The following is a 16,562-nucleotide window of genomic DNA, read 5'->3' as shown; positions in this document are numbered from 1 at the left end:
ACTATAATATATTCTTAAATAAATCCAGTACAAGTCTTCAGGATTCCTTAACTAAACTGAAGAACTGATATAACAAATTTAGTATGAAAAATCAGCAAAAAACCATGAAAACATTCAAGAACATGGAAACTATGGAATGCATCCTGAATGGGAAACCGAAACAAGTAAAATATTTTTAGAGAAAAATTTTATTAAAGAGGACAAATTAAATATGGAAGTAGATGTAGATGATGGAATAATCAATGTATATGATTCAGAATTATATTCAATTTACACATACTGCAGGTGTTTTAAAAAATGATATGGTCCAAAGAAAAACTGAAGCTAACAAAGATTATAGCTTTTTCTTTGGACTATATCATTTAAGACAGGAGTAAGGCAAGGTTGTATACTCTCCCCTACTATGTTTTTAATTACCAAGACTGGGTGATGAGAAAAGTATCCCATTGAAATACAGGATTACAATGGCTACTTCAAAACCAACTCCACAATCTAGATTTTGCAGACGATATCTGCTTACATTCATAGAAGCATCAACATATAGAACAAAAAAACAACACTTGTAGAAACAGCCCAAAAAGTTGGTCTTAGATAAATAAAAATAAAACAATGTTGATGAAAATAAATGCAAAGCAAAATAAACAAACAACAATAGAAGAAACACCGCTTAAAGAAGTGGAACAATTTACATACCTTGGTTCAATAGTATCAATAAAGGGAGAAACTACTGAAGATATAAATAGAAGAAAACAGCTGGCTTATTCAACTTTTAATCAAGAAATATTAGAAATATTTAGAAAAACAAGAGGTGATTGGGGCATGTGTTGAGGAAAGAAGATAAAATAATAGTAAAACAGGCTCTAATGGTGGTGGAAGACCTATACTCCATACCATCATACTATCCTTCATACCATCCATTACTAACATGGATGGTATGGGAGTTATGAATATTTTAGTTCTGATTGTAAGGTAGCTACATGATTCATAAAATAAGAACATTGCCTAGGAGAGATTATTATAAATACTTATTTACCATATTTTTCTGTGTACAAGACGATACTTTTTTTCTAAAATTTTTAGACCAAAAATAGGGAATCGTCTTATACACGAGGGGGGGGGGTGATAAACCAGTTGAGAGACCCACAAGGTATTGTGGTGAAACTGCCAGTACCTTGTCTCTGTGAACAGGCTTCCGCCAATCACTAGCCTTTATTAACTCTGTCGATTGACGTCATTAACGGCTGATTCTGAATAAACCAATCAGAACTCTGAAAGCATTCATACGTCTGCAACTCATTGGCGGGGTAGGTTAATGCATTAACAATATTTTGAGCACTAGCCCATAAAAATGTGTGAAAATAAAAGACGATTGTCATATTCTTCAAAATTCAAGTTGCCCAGAACTGAGAGTGATGCATAATTTCTTAGTATGTATCTTAAAAATATCACCTAATTACTAAATATACTTTGAATATTTAAAATAACATCAAATGTGTTCTGTTTTATGTTTAAAATATTGATTTCTTAATTTTGGATTTGAAAAAGTAGGATTCGTCTTATACACAGAAAATGATGGTAATTCCAAAAATGAAAAGTATATTTCTGTTTAAAATGTCATAAAAATAAAATTACCTTAAGTGAATCCCCAACAGATCTACTCCTAACATGTCTCTTCTCTTGAATAAATGGTGTTCCATGACCACTTCGATTTAACTGGGAAAGCAGAAAATAAACTTATTTCTAACAATACATTTTGTTTGCTTGTTTAGGGGTTTTATGGTACAAAGATAACTATGATCCTACTGCACTAGTCAAGACAAGATAAAAGGTAACTTGAAAAAAATGTAAACAGAAACGAATGTAAAAAGTGATATAAAGATAGGTGTAAAATAGTCTATAAAAATGCGATAAAGTTTGTAAAACAGGGATAAAAATAGCCAGGTATTAAAATACTATGTACAAAAATCAAATTGTATATATAGTGAAAAAAAAACGATTTTCTGTAAAAATTTAAAAACCAAAGTTACATACTTGATCAGTCTGATAGAATCTGCTTGAATGTATAGAGCTCAGACAAATTATGAATACAGTTAAGATAGTGACTAGTGGTTAAGTCTGGAGCTGCAAAGCTCACACACAGGTGTACCCCTCAATTAGATGACTATGACCTATGCGGAGCCGAGTAAGAACAATCTCCCCTTTACAGTTCATGTGTGGACTAGATTTCCATAATTTCAGCCTATTCGATAGCGCTTATTACTAATCTCTCTACTCCATGACTGCCACTAGGATAAAAGTTTGTGTCTGATGGCCTGCCAGTAACTAGTGTATGGGACAAGCAGATGGTGGAATTGCGAAAAATTAGCTGACCTAGTTGCAGTATCTACAGCCTCATTTTCCTTAAATTCCAAGGACGCATCCAAGTGTAGCTTCCATAACTGATAAAAGATTTTGGATTCAAAAGAGCTTTAGATGTTATTGTAGTTTTAGCTGATGTCGATGATTTATGGTTTTTTAATTGTGCAAGGACAGTACAGGTCATAACTGCCCCATATTGAAGGTTATAGCAGTACACAAGGTAAGACAATTGCAAACATCCATGCCTGTAGTGGGATTTGAATCCTTGGCCTGTTGGTTGGAGAGCGGGTATGCAAACCACTTGGCCAACCAAGCCAAGTGATTAGTGTATCCGTCTCTACAGCCAAAAGGCTGCTGGTTTGTGATTGTCTGTGGAAATATTAGTGGTGGTAGTGGGTGGTAAATGACGTCTATGTAGTTGGCAAAATGAGTGGTAGAGATAGAGTTGTAAAGTAGGTGGCCTCCCTCGATGAGCCTTTAGACTCCCTGGAGGAGTCATGTAATAATAATAATCATCTTTGGTAGCAATGCAATCATATGTATTTTAATGAAGGTTCTATAACATACAGCTTAACAGTAAAGTTGTCATATTCTAGAGGGATCTAAGTAGGTATTATGAGGCATGGAAAGACAGCAGAAGATCCCACTAAGGTATCTGATTTTGAACTGTAAGTGTAAACAAGCAAAAAATCAAAGTATTCATTTCTATGAGCTTGAAAGTGCTGCAGGTATACAACAGGAGAGATGGAATGTTTGGAAGCTTGCACAGAGAAAAACTGCATAGGAATGTAAGAATGCCCATAGTATGATTTTTAGCAGCATCTGTGCTATGTTGTCTACCCTACTATTGAGAGCTTTTATTCACAAACCAAAGGGTCATGTGGCAGTTGACTAATGCTCCCACTGCAGGAAGAAAATACACATACTGGCCACTGAATCAGAAACTTTTATATAATACTGTGTTGGACCTCTTATAGCCCAAATTACAGCACATATGCAGTTTGGTATAGATTCCACAAGGTGTGGATTGCATCTACAGTGGTATCTCGCTAATCCGAACTAATAAAAACCGTGCTCGTTCGGATTAGCGAATTTCTCCCCAAGAGACAACAATAACTAGCGTTTAAGACAAAAATAATCAGATTCTAATGGTATATCAATTTAATTCTGTAAATAAATTAACTGATAGAAAAAAGCTACTGTACTGTAATGTTGTGTACAAGAAAATATCACTTTCTTGTACACAACACAAAAAATTTCACAAAATAACATAAAAAAAAGTGTTTTTATTTCTTTGTAAAAAAGTCACTGATTTTTTTTGCTTCTTGGAAGCTAAACTTTTTTCAAATGTTTCTTCTCGGAGCTGCATTAGCAATAACATTTTGTGGAATGGCGTATCATTATTCAGCTTAACTCATTCTATATACATATTAAAACTATCAGCTGCCTCTTCATGTTTTACTTTTTTTTCTTCGAGTTCTTCATCATCGTCTTCTAATTCATTCTGTAGTATCATATTTATAATTTCATCATCTGATTTGATTTCGAATTCACTTTCGATTCTACCTGTAATCCATTCCACAACATCTGTTTGTGAAATTTTAACATCTGGATTTATATTTTTAACCAAATTATGCACGTTTTGAATTTTCTCTTTTTGTGTATATTTGTGATTCATGCCGACAATACAGTACGTACTGTACAGCATAAAAAAGCAAACGTGAATACACAATAAATCAAAATAGTCCTCCAGTATAACCGTACAATCGACAGTATGAAAAAAAAAATACTGTACTGTAATAATAATAAAATAAATAATATTAGTTAAAATTATAATTATTAAATAAAAATAATAATACGTAATAAATAAAACTTTTTGCTTTCAAACCGCAGTTCGGATTACTGGAGGGTTCGGATTAGCGAGATACCACTGTATGTCTAAAACACACCAGGCATTCACTAGACAGTCCTTTAACTGGCTCAGATTTCATGGAAGAGAACTTTGTTCCCAAATGTTTTTCTAACATGTGTAATACATTTTCAATACAGTTCATACTCTGAATGAGGTTCAGAGTATGAACCTCATTCAGATCTGAGCTTTGTGGTGGCCAGGGAAGATGGTGGAAGTCACTGTCGTGCTCACTGAACCACTGCTGAACAATTCTAGTGTGATGGATGGTAGCATTATCATTCATGAAACAACCATCACCTACTGGATATGATCAGCAACAATGTTCAGATATTCCTTGGAGGAAATGTGACCTTCCAGCAATATCAGAGAACATTCTGCACCATGACACCAACTCCAGAACCTTGAGCTGTGTTTACAAGGCCAGCTGGGTTCTTGCTTCATAGGGCTCCTGTCAAATTCTACGCTTACTATCAGTACAGAACAAGGTGTACCATGATTTGTCGGACCACATAACTTTTTTTCCAATCTTCCAGTATCCAGTCATGCCGTTCCTGACACCATTACAAGCGAACTTTCAGGTTTTTCACAGAAATCAGTGGTTTCCATTTAGGTAACCAATTGCAAAAACCAATTATCTTCAATTCCCTGCACATAGTTTGGTGAGAAATGGGTTGGGAAACAGTCATTAAATGTTCCTGTCATTTTTTTTTTTTAATGTTGGGGGCCCATGTACGAGAGGTTGGCTAGTCAACCCTATAGTACTTTAGTATATGTATATGGGTGGTGAATGGGAAAAGACAAACTTGTTGACATTTGATTTAAAGCCTGTATATTGTATTCCTTGGTAAATACATGATGGAAAGACTGTTCCACAGTAGCAGGGATGAAGGAGGAAGAAAAGAAACTTGTTCTATGGGTTTCAAGGTGTACTGTGAAAGGATGTTGGGCGGCAGCTGTACATGTTCCAATGGGCTTAGTACAGAGTGGGGGAATTTTTGATGCTGTTTCAGATGAACATTTTCCATGGAAATATTTATAGAATATACAAATTGCAGAGAATAAATGTCTATGTTTTCACATAGATGTTTATATTAGGAGAAATGAGCTGGTAAGAAATGGATTATTTATCAGTCTAATTGCTCTCCTCTGTATTGAGTCAAGCATTTTGAGGGAGCATTTTAGGAGCCCCACTCCAAATGTGAGAACAGTATTCGATAGCAGGGCAGATATATGATTTGTATAAGGTTAACAGCTGTTTAGAGGTGAAGTAAGTCTTGAGTGAAAGAGAAATCCTAGTTTTTTGGAAGCTGAGGATGCAATGGTTGTGATGTGTTTACGCCAGGAGAGGATTGATGTCAAGGTAATTCCGAGAAGAGAAATTTCATTTTGTCTGGGAATTTGAGTGTTATCAAAAATAATACTGGGGGAAATGGTTCTTTTTTGTGGGAAATAAGACAGAACTGGGTTTTACTAGCGTTGAAGTTGACGAGGTTATAGTACACCCACAGATTCGAGACCCTTCGACACTTCTGCGCATGTCACAAAAAGGAGAATTCATTCTGATAATTGGGTAATCATTCTGATAATTGGGATGAGTTTGTTTATTATTACAGGTCTGAAAATTTAGCTTTTCTTTTACGAACATTGTGGTTTTTAAAGTGGTAACTATTTTGCTTGTAAAACAGTTGGAAAAATGTATGTAGAGTAATAACAAAATTAAAAAAAGGTATAGCACAAAACAAAAAATTTACAAAATTTATTTTTAAGAAAGTTTTGTATAAAATAAAAATAATTATACAGAAAAACAGAAGTTTTTTCAAATGAACTTAGATATTCTAAACTTACAATTGAGAGAACTGAGACACTTTAATGTCCTAAACCGATTAATTATTTATGACTTGTTGCGACTCTTTTAACAAACTCATGCAAAAAAAAAAAAAAAAAAAAAAGATTGGAAAAAAAATACCATTATCAAATCCTTTTAATCTTCATAGTCATCTCAATCGGTGTCCGAATCGCCATCACTTTCACTTAAATTGATCACCAAAGATTCGCATAATTCTTCGATAATTCTGTCTCTGTCCCAATACATATTTTCCAATGAGGTGACATGAGAGCGATATTTTCCCCAGTTTTGAACTGTAATACTTTCAACTGCCTGTTCTGAAAGCTTAAAAAGTTTCGACATATAAATATCCCCAGTTACGTTGCGATGCCGAACAGTTGGCACTCTTTTCTCGACCAAGTAAAATTTGTGAATAGTTCTTATAATGTCTACATCAAAATCATTCAAAGATACGTTTTTGATGGTTTAGTTTCTTTGGTGCTTTTTCAGGAGATTAAAATTTTGGCTTTCCTTCATCTTTTGACTCCCTACAAATTCTTTTAATAGTCGACTCCAATACACCCACAATTGCACTTGCATGACTTGAAAAAGGGGGATAAGGAGACTGCCTTCTAACGATACTTTTTTTGAAGAATGTCAGCACATTATTCAATATTCTTTTGCAAGAGCTACTGAAAGGTTTAACACCAGAACTTGTTGACTGTACTGGATCCATCATACAAATTAATAATTTAAAAAAATGCAAAAAAGCGACAACAAAAATCAAGCTACTAGTACAGCGACAGACAAGAAAGCATGTGATTTCGCATGTTGGCAACCAATTTGTACATCATTTCTTTCTCCCCTTCAGCATGAATCGACTATTCTTGACACCAAGCCAAGCGAAGCTCTACAAAGTATGGGCGTACTATATCTGAGCCCATTGGAGGATGACTTGAGGGTCCGAATTAAGGGAGGTTGTGGTTGATGTTCTGTGGGTTGAAGTGAGTTGTGTAGGATAAGGTTTATCAAATGAAAGGGATGTCATCTGCAAAACTGTGTAATGGGTTGTCAACTGAAGCAGGCCATTGATATACAGAAGGAAGAGGGTTGGTGAGAGAAAACTGAACCTTATGGGACTCCAGGATTAGTTGGATGGTGAGAAGATAGAGAGTCGTCTATCATCACACATAGTGTGCGTCCAGACAAAAAGCTGGCAATCCATCTGCAAAAGTCCTGAGACAGGCCAAATTGTGGAAGTTTGCTTAGTAAGCCTTTGTGCCAGACCTGGTCCAAGGCTTTAGAGATATCAAGTGCAACTATTTGGGATTTGCCAAATTTTTTTTTGGCATTTGTCCAGAGATGGGTGATATATGAGAGCAGGTCACCTGCTGATCGGCATCGACAGAATTCATACTAGTGGTCACTTAATAGCTGGGTACCTTCAAGGTAGAGTAAGAGTTGAGAATTGATGGTTTTTCTCCATCACTTTAGATAGGGCAGTAGTTAGATGGCAGCGATTTGTCTCCCTTTTTTGGGAATGGGTTGAATATAGGCCAATTTCCATGCTTTGGAATATATACCAGTGGGGTAAGAGAGTATGTACAGGCAGCATAGGATAGGAGTCAGTTCTGCTGCACAGACTTTCAGGACAATTGGAGGAATGCCATCAGGGCCAGGAGCTTTTTTGTGTCTAATTTAATGTCTATCTCTTTCTGGCAAAAGGATACAGGGGACATTGTATGTTGGGCAGTTGGAACGACGGGGGGGTTTGCCATTGTCAGTTATGATGCATTGGAGGCGAAGTGTGAAACCAGTAGATTAGCTTTTTCTGTGAGTGATGTTGCAATTGAGCCATCTGGGTATGGTGGGGGTGGGAGTAGTGTAGGGCAAAAGTTGGGACCAATTGCTTTGGCAAGAGACCAACTGCAAATTTCCTGCTTTTTGCTGTTCGAATTCTGTTTTGGAATCATTGATAATCTTCTTGCATCTGTTCCAGGCTTCAGTATAGACACTGAAGGAGGATGGAGTTCTTGATTTGAGCCAGTTGTGGTATGCCTGATTTTTCATTTGTACAGCCTTGGCACATCTTTTGGAACCAGGGTTTAGATAAGGGGACAGCAGTTCAGGGAAGTGTGGGGAATGTATGTTTTCATGCCAGTGAGGATTACTTTGGTGATACATTCGGTGCATAGTTTGGATTGGAAGACTGGAAACAATAGTACAACCATGGAAATGAAGCAAAGTAGTCTCAGAGGCTGTTCCATTTGGCACTGTTATAATACCAAACTACTCTTGTGTGGGAGTGACTGTGTAAGTGTTGTTGCATGGGGGAGGAGATGAGCACTAGGTTGTGGTCAGAATTACCCAGGGGGCTCACTACATTCACTGCAAATTTGGACGGGTCATTGGTAAGGAAGAGATCTAGAGTATTTGGGGAGAGATTTGGATTATCTGGTCAGCTTGTGAACAATTTGTGAAAGGTGATTAGTAATGCAAATGTTTCAGTATCTCTGCCTGCAGGATCTGTACAACTGGAAGAGGAAAGCCAGTTGGTGTTATGGACATTAAAATCCCCTATGAGGATGACTTCACTGTTAGAAGAGAAAATCAACTTTTAAGGAGAAGAAATTAAAGAGCTCGGAGTGGTTGGTGGTATTAGGAGAGCAATAGAGACAGCAGATGAATTTGACTGAGTGGGGAGAGATATTTTCAACCAAAGAAAGTCAAAGTTGGGTGATTCTAGGTTAGGTGCTCTCTGGCAGGGTATGTCAGAGTGGATATATGCACACTTGGGTTGAAAGGAGTTATATAGTGTATAGTTTGGAAGTTCAGATGGATAGTGCTGGAGAAGGTGAAATTTGAGTTTCTGTTAAAAAAAGAGTAGGTGGGGTTTGGTGAACTGCAGATGATAGTGGATACTATTAAGGTTGGAGTTGAGACCACAGATGTTGATGAAGTGGATATGCAAGGTTCTGTGAGGCATGGCTTTGACTGCAAGGATCTTGTACGTTTCCTATGCAGTGCCTGCATACTGGTCTCCTTCGTGGCTACTAGTGGCATCACTTAGTTTTTGCACTACTTTGGTTTGTTTGTAGTCTATGGTTCAGCTGTTGTCTCCATTTTGGCATTTTTCTTCTAGCTGTCTTCGGAGTTAGCATCTTTGTTCCCTTTGTGCAAAAGTTAAATCAGATCAAGCACGTGCATGCAATTGAGGGCAACTGTTCTTCAGCTTGCTATTTATTGCCGTTATTAATTTGGATGTGTTTGTCAGTGTATCACAGATCACTTTCACAAGACGTGGAAAGCTTGTTCCATCCTTTCTTTTGTTTATGAGTCCGAAACAATGGCATTTGACGATCTTTCTGGGATCAAAGTTGCATTCACCTGCTAGTTTGCTGATGTCTTCTTTTAATGATTTATCGCTTTCCTCTGAAAAGTTCAGAATAACGGAGTTGATCTCCTGTTTTCAGCCTTGAGCGACTCATGCACCATTGATGCAATTAGATCGTGAAGTTATTTAGCGAACACGGGTGCACTTGCAATTGGCTGCTGGTTGTCGAATATCTCGAATTTAGTTTCCAACTTTCAGATTTTGGAAGAGAAGGTATCGATCATAGTATTATGATGTTGTTCGAGGTTTTCAACTAGTTTGCCTAGGAAGGTACACTGAACAGAACAAAGGCTGGTTCGGTTCAATGCAAAGCTTGTGTGCTGATTCATCTATTTTCATGCAGGAAATATGTAGCCAGTTACAACAGAAGTTGCACAATATACCTTTTTTTTTCTTTCGGTAACTTCAGATTCACAGCTGCAGCACTTCGTATTGTCATTCGGTTTGTCGGCTATCGGCAGTGCTATGCTGACGGGACTCAAAGTAATCTGTTGTTGGCCTTTGTTGCCACTATCTTTACTTCGCACGGTAGGCATAGCAAGCACTTTCACGTGGCTGTTTTTTTTTAATTGTAAAACTGCTGCACACAGGAAGTTTTGTTTGTCCATACAAGCCTTCTCTGATGGTGACATTTCATTCCTGACAGAACTGTCTTAGGACCACAGTCATGCCTCTTAGACAAGCAATGCGAGTTATTTTTCCACTGACTAAACACCTGGGATAACTCACCTTTTGAGACAACACACCAGTCAGCTCTGCCGTGTTCAAAATCGTGGCTCCAGCCAGATGGGCACCCACAATAAGTCAATTCTCAAACTACGAAAGATCCTTTGTTTTTCCCATCGTTATCAGCACTGTTGATGATTATTGACCAGCAGCATTCTTAAATAGTTGCCTAGAACACATGGTAATACATGTAACCAAATGTTTTGCACATACACTGCATAAGTGGCATTTACACACTTCTGCATAAAGGTTTCTAATTTAGTGACTGGTATGTATAGTTGGCCTGGCAAGGATTTTTATTTTCATAGCATGTAACAGAAACAGCTATCAATATTGAAGCAACAAAGGTGGAGAATTTCAAAATGCTCCAGTTGCAATTCTTATGGTGTAATGGTGAATAGTTTAGTCATTGCAGAGTATTGTCTGGCAGAAGTATAGACTTGTGACCCATAATCAAGTTTTGATCAGTGTGCCCTGTACAGTCGAAGCAAAGAACATCTGTCAGCACACCAGGAGGTGGAAGATAGGGTGTGTGTGTGTGTGTGTGTGTGTGTGTGTGTGTGTGAAGGATGTTCACTGATTAACAGTACTTATCTCACAACTGACATATGTGAGGAAGGAAAAAACAGTTTCTTGTTGAATATGAGTCCAAAAAAATGGCTTTTGTGCAACTGGGATTTATGTTTTTCCTAATATGAGTTCTAGGTCAGGATGAAGACCACATCGTCAGCAAAAATTCACACAAACTGTCTTATGTGAAAATCTGAACCAATTTGCAAACGTCCATTTTGAGAAAAAGTTCAATGGCTTGCTGCAGCTGTCGTTCTATGACTCTCATATTACGTGAATGACAGAAGAAATTAGTCATCCACATAGAGAATGTTACTTACAGTTGGAGGAAGCTGTTTGATTATAGAGTTAACCTTGATTGCAAAAGGCATAACTCCTTCCTTTATGGTATACAGTCTGAGAGAGCAGGTCTCACTAGGACTTGGAAGATTCAGACGGATAAAATGTTCTTGACGAAGAAAGGGAAAATAACCTTTGATATCAAAGCTGTGTACATCTTTCAATATTCCAAATCTCTAAGCAATGTCACATGCTTTTTCCATATAAAAAAAAACAGTACTAAGTGCTCATTTAGAAAGGCAGCTTAATGAATGCTTCCAGCCAGACTAGATCCTTGTAGAATATTTATAAAAGCCAGATTGTGTTCCAGAAAAAAGTTTCTCTCTCTCTCCAAAAACTACAAAAATTTTGAATTAACCATTTTTTTTTTTTTTTTTAGAATCGCACACAAACAACTGGTCAGAGCAATTGGACAATAGTTTACTGGGGATTTTGGATCCATCCCTGATAATAATAATAATCTTTCTCCAGGTATCCGGAAAATCGTTTTCACAGAAGATTATGTTGAAAAGGTGCAGTAGTTGATTAATTAAGGTGACATGTTTTACTATCTCATAATGGTTATCTGGTGTCAAACAACAGTTGGGCAACATTCAAGCAAAGTAGCGTTCATTTCTTCTTTTGGGAATGGCCTGTTCTACTCTTCGGTATCATTTGTTGTTTAAAGTAGGAAATAAAGAGCTATTTTTCTGCTTTGCTTTTTCAGCAAGGAACTCAAGGGATAAGAAGATACTTGCTGTTGGGTCAGCAACTGTGCATCCATTATGTTCAAGGATAGAGAGATGGTGGGTGGTGTATCAGCCTTTCATTTTCCAGATTTTATTCCATACTTCTTTGTATGGAATAAAAAGGTGATACCCCACAATGACAAACGAGGTTTGTCATTGGGTGGGGTATTTGTGGAAGATATTTCGTGCTTTCTTCCGAACTTCCCTAGTTGCCATATAATTATCATATCATCATTCCATCATGGCTTAAGAAATGTGGAACCCAACTAGATGTTTTAAGAAGCAGTTATTACAGCTTATGCAATACATTGTCATGTGGTTCACTGCATCACTGACAGACAAGCAGACTATTGCAAAATTGAATTCTCTAAAGTAGAAAAAGTAGGCCAATCAACAGGTTCAATTTTCCATTGTGATATCTATGATGTACATCATAGATATCACAATGGAAAATCCAAGACGTTGTCATATTGTACTCCCTCTAAGGTACTATGTATATTGTTTTATCTTCTTGTGGGGGGGGGGAAGAAGCAGGGGTATCCATGCTATCTGTTAATGGGCCATCTATTAAAGGTCTGGAGGCATGACTTTGATCCTCTGTGGTATCAAAGGATGTTGTGGTTGTGAGAAAAAGAGACTAATATATGTGTCAATGTCCCTGCTGATAAGATGATTTCACAAATGTTATTATTACTGTTGTGGTATACTGCTTCTTCACCTCCTGATAAAGATACATTACTCTTTTAATTTTTTTGGATCTCCTTTTCATCCTTCCACCTGTGGCATGCCTAGGTAGTCTTCCTCACAGAAGATCTCAGTGTTTTGCTCTTACAGTCTTTATTTTCATGAACTTTACTGCCATATCAGACACAGATGACAGAGCCACGGCAGTTAGTTTGAGAATGACCATATTTCTGACATTCAAAACAGTACAAAGGGTCCAGAATATAGAATCTTAATGGACAGTTGAGATAATATGCTTTGACAGACAATTTTAGTGTGTTGAAGGCAAGGTAGGGATGATGATGTTCCTGGTAGGAATCAGGTGCCCATCGCTATGTATGATGATCCATCTTATGGCAGTCATTTCTTGGTCCTTGAGGTCAGTACAGATCTCATCAAGAGCATCAAACAGGTCCTAACGATATTACACCTCCAGAAAAATGTAAAGGGTTTTTTTTGGGGGGGGGGGGAGGAATAACTGTATTTGGCATTCCAAATAATTTTTCTGATTATACAGTAGTATAATCAGAAAAAATTCTTCATATTTCTTTCTTTACAGATTTTGAAGATCCTGCAAACCCTTCCACAACCTCCTGGATGAAGAAGGGTGACATTTTTCTAAGTGGGCATTTCCTGTTGAATGCAGAATTAAGAAAAGTGGTGTATTTGTTGCAGTTTCTGATGTTTCTGGTTCCTTACTTCAGTTTTCTGTTGGTGATTCCATGGTTTCTGAACCTGTTTGAGGCTTGTTGGGGTTATTGAGCTTCCCACCCACCATGGAGCCACATATGGCTGCTCACTCTCTGGACGCAATGACTGCACTCAGGAGTGGAAAATGCCAGGGATACTCCCCCCCCCCCAGATGATATACTGGCACCACAGTAACCCTTGGACCCTGTCTCCAGACCAAAAGAAGAATTACTGCAACATTGACAGGACTGCCTGATTTTCCAAAGCAGATGCCAAAGTAGTATGAAGACTATCAGGACTCCCTTTCCACACCACACAATGGCATGGCAATGAATTCCAGTGATGGTGGTCTGGAAGACACAGTAGTACAAAATTCAGAGCAAAGAATATGGGAAGTATAGTAAAAGAATAAGAACAATAAAGGGTAAGTACCATCACAGAGTAGTCCCCCTCCATCATGAACAGGTGCCTCATATGGAGGGAAGAAATAAGTAAAAATATGGACTTATTCAGATGACTAAATCAAATAAAGAAATTAAAACAAAATGATATTACATAAACATGTGTGTGTGTGTGTGTGAGAGAGAGAGAGAGAATAAATAGAAACAGTGGATCTATTTCTATACATGCTAAAAGAAGCAACTCAAAAAAGAAAATAAATAAAAGTAAATTTTTGAAGAATAATTTATCAAGCATCAATAAACAAGAATAAAATTTTTTATTCATGCTCTGACTTCACTGAAAAAATTAAGATACATCAATAACAATATTATAAATTTGTTATAACATTTTCCCTCTAAATTTATTTTAGATAAATTTAGATTTTAGATTAAATAAGTTTAGAGGGTAAAGTTTTTTATTTAACGTGAACAAGTTCTATGTGAACTTCGGCATATGTATCCAACTTGTAATTCAATTCTTGTATTGAACACTTTAATTATTTCCATAGGAATTGTATCTATCTACAGCATAATTCTCTCTTAATTTGTGTAGCAAAGCCATTTTGACAGATGATTTTTATCCTTTATGCAACTCCACAGAAAAAAGTGGTTGGATCCTTCTGCAACCAACCAACCACTTATTCAAAAAGTGGAACGTCTGAAATTTGTCATGAATTATATCAATATAGTGATATGGGGGGGGGGGGATATCCCTTAAAATGGTTTTATTCATCTTTCAACATAGTACCTCTCAAAGTGTCGAAAATACAAATATGGCAGGTGAGCTGTTGATAAAAGCATAAATGACAAATGTGTAGCTCTTGTTATTCAAATTCAATACACACACATGTGGAAAATATACACTCAGGGCTTGTTGTTTAACTGATATCTGATACCAGTAAAATATATCAGACATTTGTGTTGATATCATGAATCTGCTTATTTAATTCGAAAAACTATATACACATGCATACAAATTGTGTGTGTGTGTGTGTGAGAGAGATGACCTACAAAAATTATACCGAAGAAATGCCTTCAGTATAATATTTTAAAAATTATACTGAATTTTTTTTTTTTTTTCCATTCTTGTATGTGCACACCACATTTTCACATGGAGAGAGAGAGAGAGAGAGAGAAAGAGAGAGAGAGAGAGAGAGAGAGGGGGGATGGGGGTATCTGTCCTGGTCTATCTGCATCCTTGAGAGTATGTATCAGGAATTTGATGATATCCTCTAGATATACAAGTAGTAAACTATAGTCCCAAATCAACTCAGTCGTTCCTTGAAACATGGAAGGACGTTGCCATGAGCTCTTCTTCCTCCCCCCCCCCTCCATACATAATTGCAGTCCAAATGGACTGATTTACCAGTTTCAGTGACATGCTGAAACATGTAAATAAGAACTGCTTATGGTTCTCAAAGGAAATACAAATTGGGAAGCTCCTGAGAAACAAGTGCACTAAACTTAACAAAGAAAGACTTGAGGAAGTCAGCAAGTTCGAGTACCTGGGATCCATTATCAATGTGAAGAATTGCTGTTCAGAAGATTAGGAATGACAAAAACAGTTAGACTTATCTAAAATCTGGAAGGATGGATCTAACTCCACAGGAACAAAGTTGAGAATTTTGGATGTAGCCATTTTTTCCAAAAGCAACTTATGGATATGAGACTCGGAAAAGAAGTCTAATAGGAAAAGGATAGCTGCCTTTGAGATATGGTATTACAGAAGGCTGTTGAGGATATCAATACTGAAAAGCAGACAAATGGATGGGTGCTAGAAAGGATTGGTAGGAGTAAGGAAGGCAAGAAAATAATTTCTTAATCTATTCAAATGAATTATTAAAATCTTGTCAATATATTTTAAAGCTATTATTTAAAAATTCTCATAAGAGAGTTATTTATTGTTGTTCTAAATGGATAAATTCAACTCCTATCGTTCCCATTCTGATATCTGCGAAATAGTACAAAAGTGACCAACATTTAATTTTCTGAAACTTCTATATAATTTTTTTATGTTTCTATTTTATTTTATTTATTTTTAAATGTTCATTATGGAAATTCACTATTTCATATGTTGTAGCAAATTTCTCCCATGATGCGTAAATACTCATCTATGTTATCATTTTCAGTATTTGGAGATTGGCACAAAGATACACTAGGATTAAACGATAAAGTTTAAATCATGACTGGCCATTTATGCTAGAGTGTATAATGGATCTTAGGATGAACAGAACATAAATTGTGAACCCTACATTTTTAATTTGGTGTTAGTGATGCACTGAGGCCATTTACATTGGACACATAAAGTAATGAGAAAATGCTAGATAGGCAATTAAACAAACTTCTATGAAACACCCAACTGTTTCTGACTTTTCATCTTGGTCAGAAGAGCTTCGAGTACCTTATTGGTGAAACTAGGATAAGTTTATTTAACCTTTTGTGTAATGGCTAAAGGAGTCATCATGTCAACAGCTACATGCTGAAATGATATAACAGGAAATTAATTTATTGCCAAAATACCCATTTTCAATGCAAGTTTTTAGATCCTATATTATATAAAGATATTGGAATAGTAGCCAAGGGACCATAATATTTGCAACTTTGTTTTATTATTATTACTACTACTACACGGGCACCTCCAAGGAGTCCGAAGACTCATCGCGGGAGACCCAATCTATCATACCTCTCCTTGAACCTGCTAATAGAAAAAGCACTCACAACTGACTCTGGCAACCCATTCCACTCATTCACCACTCTCCAAGGCAAAAATCTAGTCCTCACACCCACATTGACCACACCTTTATTCAACTTTCAGGGATGAACTCTTGTTCTGGTCCCTCTAGCCAAATGCTGAAAC

At 36.7% G+C, this 16,562-nt stretch overlaps 1 protein-coding gene across 1 annotated transcript in view; it reads right to left on the bottom strand.

Annotated features, from left to right (window-relative positions):
* LOC150110522 (rho GTPase-activating protein 19-like) overlaps window positions 1-16,562 on the bottom strand; it is a 103,506-nt gene that overhangs the window by 37,798 nt on the left and 49,146 nt on the right. Inside the window, exon 8 of the mRNA XM_090394476.1 lies at window positions 1,633-1,713. Coding sequence (XP_090250602.1) covers window positions 1,633-1,713 — 81 coding nt within the window. The remainder of the gene's footprint in view (window positions 1-1,632; window positions 1,714-16,562) is intronic.

This window comes from Typopeltis vanoorti, chromosome 1, assembly GCF_054136105.1.
Source record: "Typopeltis vanoorti isolate ZY-2024b chromosome 1, IOZ_Tvanoo_1.0, whole genome shotgun sequence".
NCBI classification, from domain to species: domain Eukaryota; kingdom Metazoa; phylum Arthropoda; class Arachnida; order Uropygi; family Thelyphonidae; genus Typopeltis; species Typopeltis vanoorti.
This window is presented reverse-complemented; position numbering and strand designations above follow the sequence as displayed.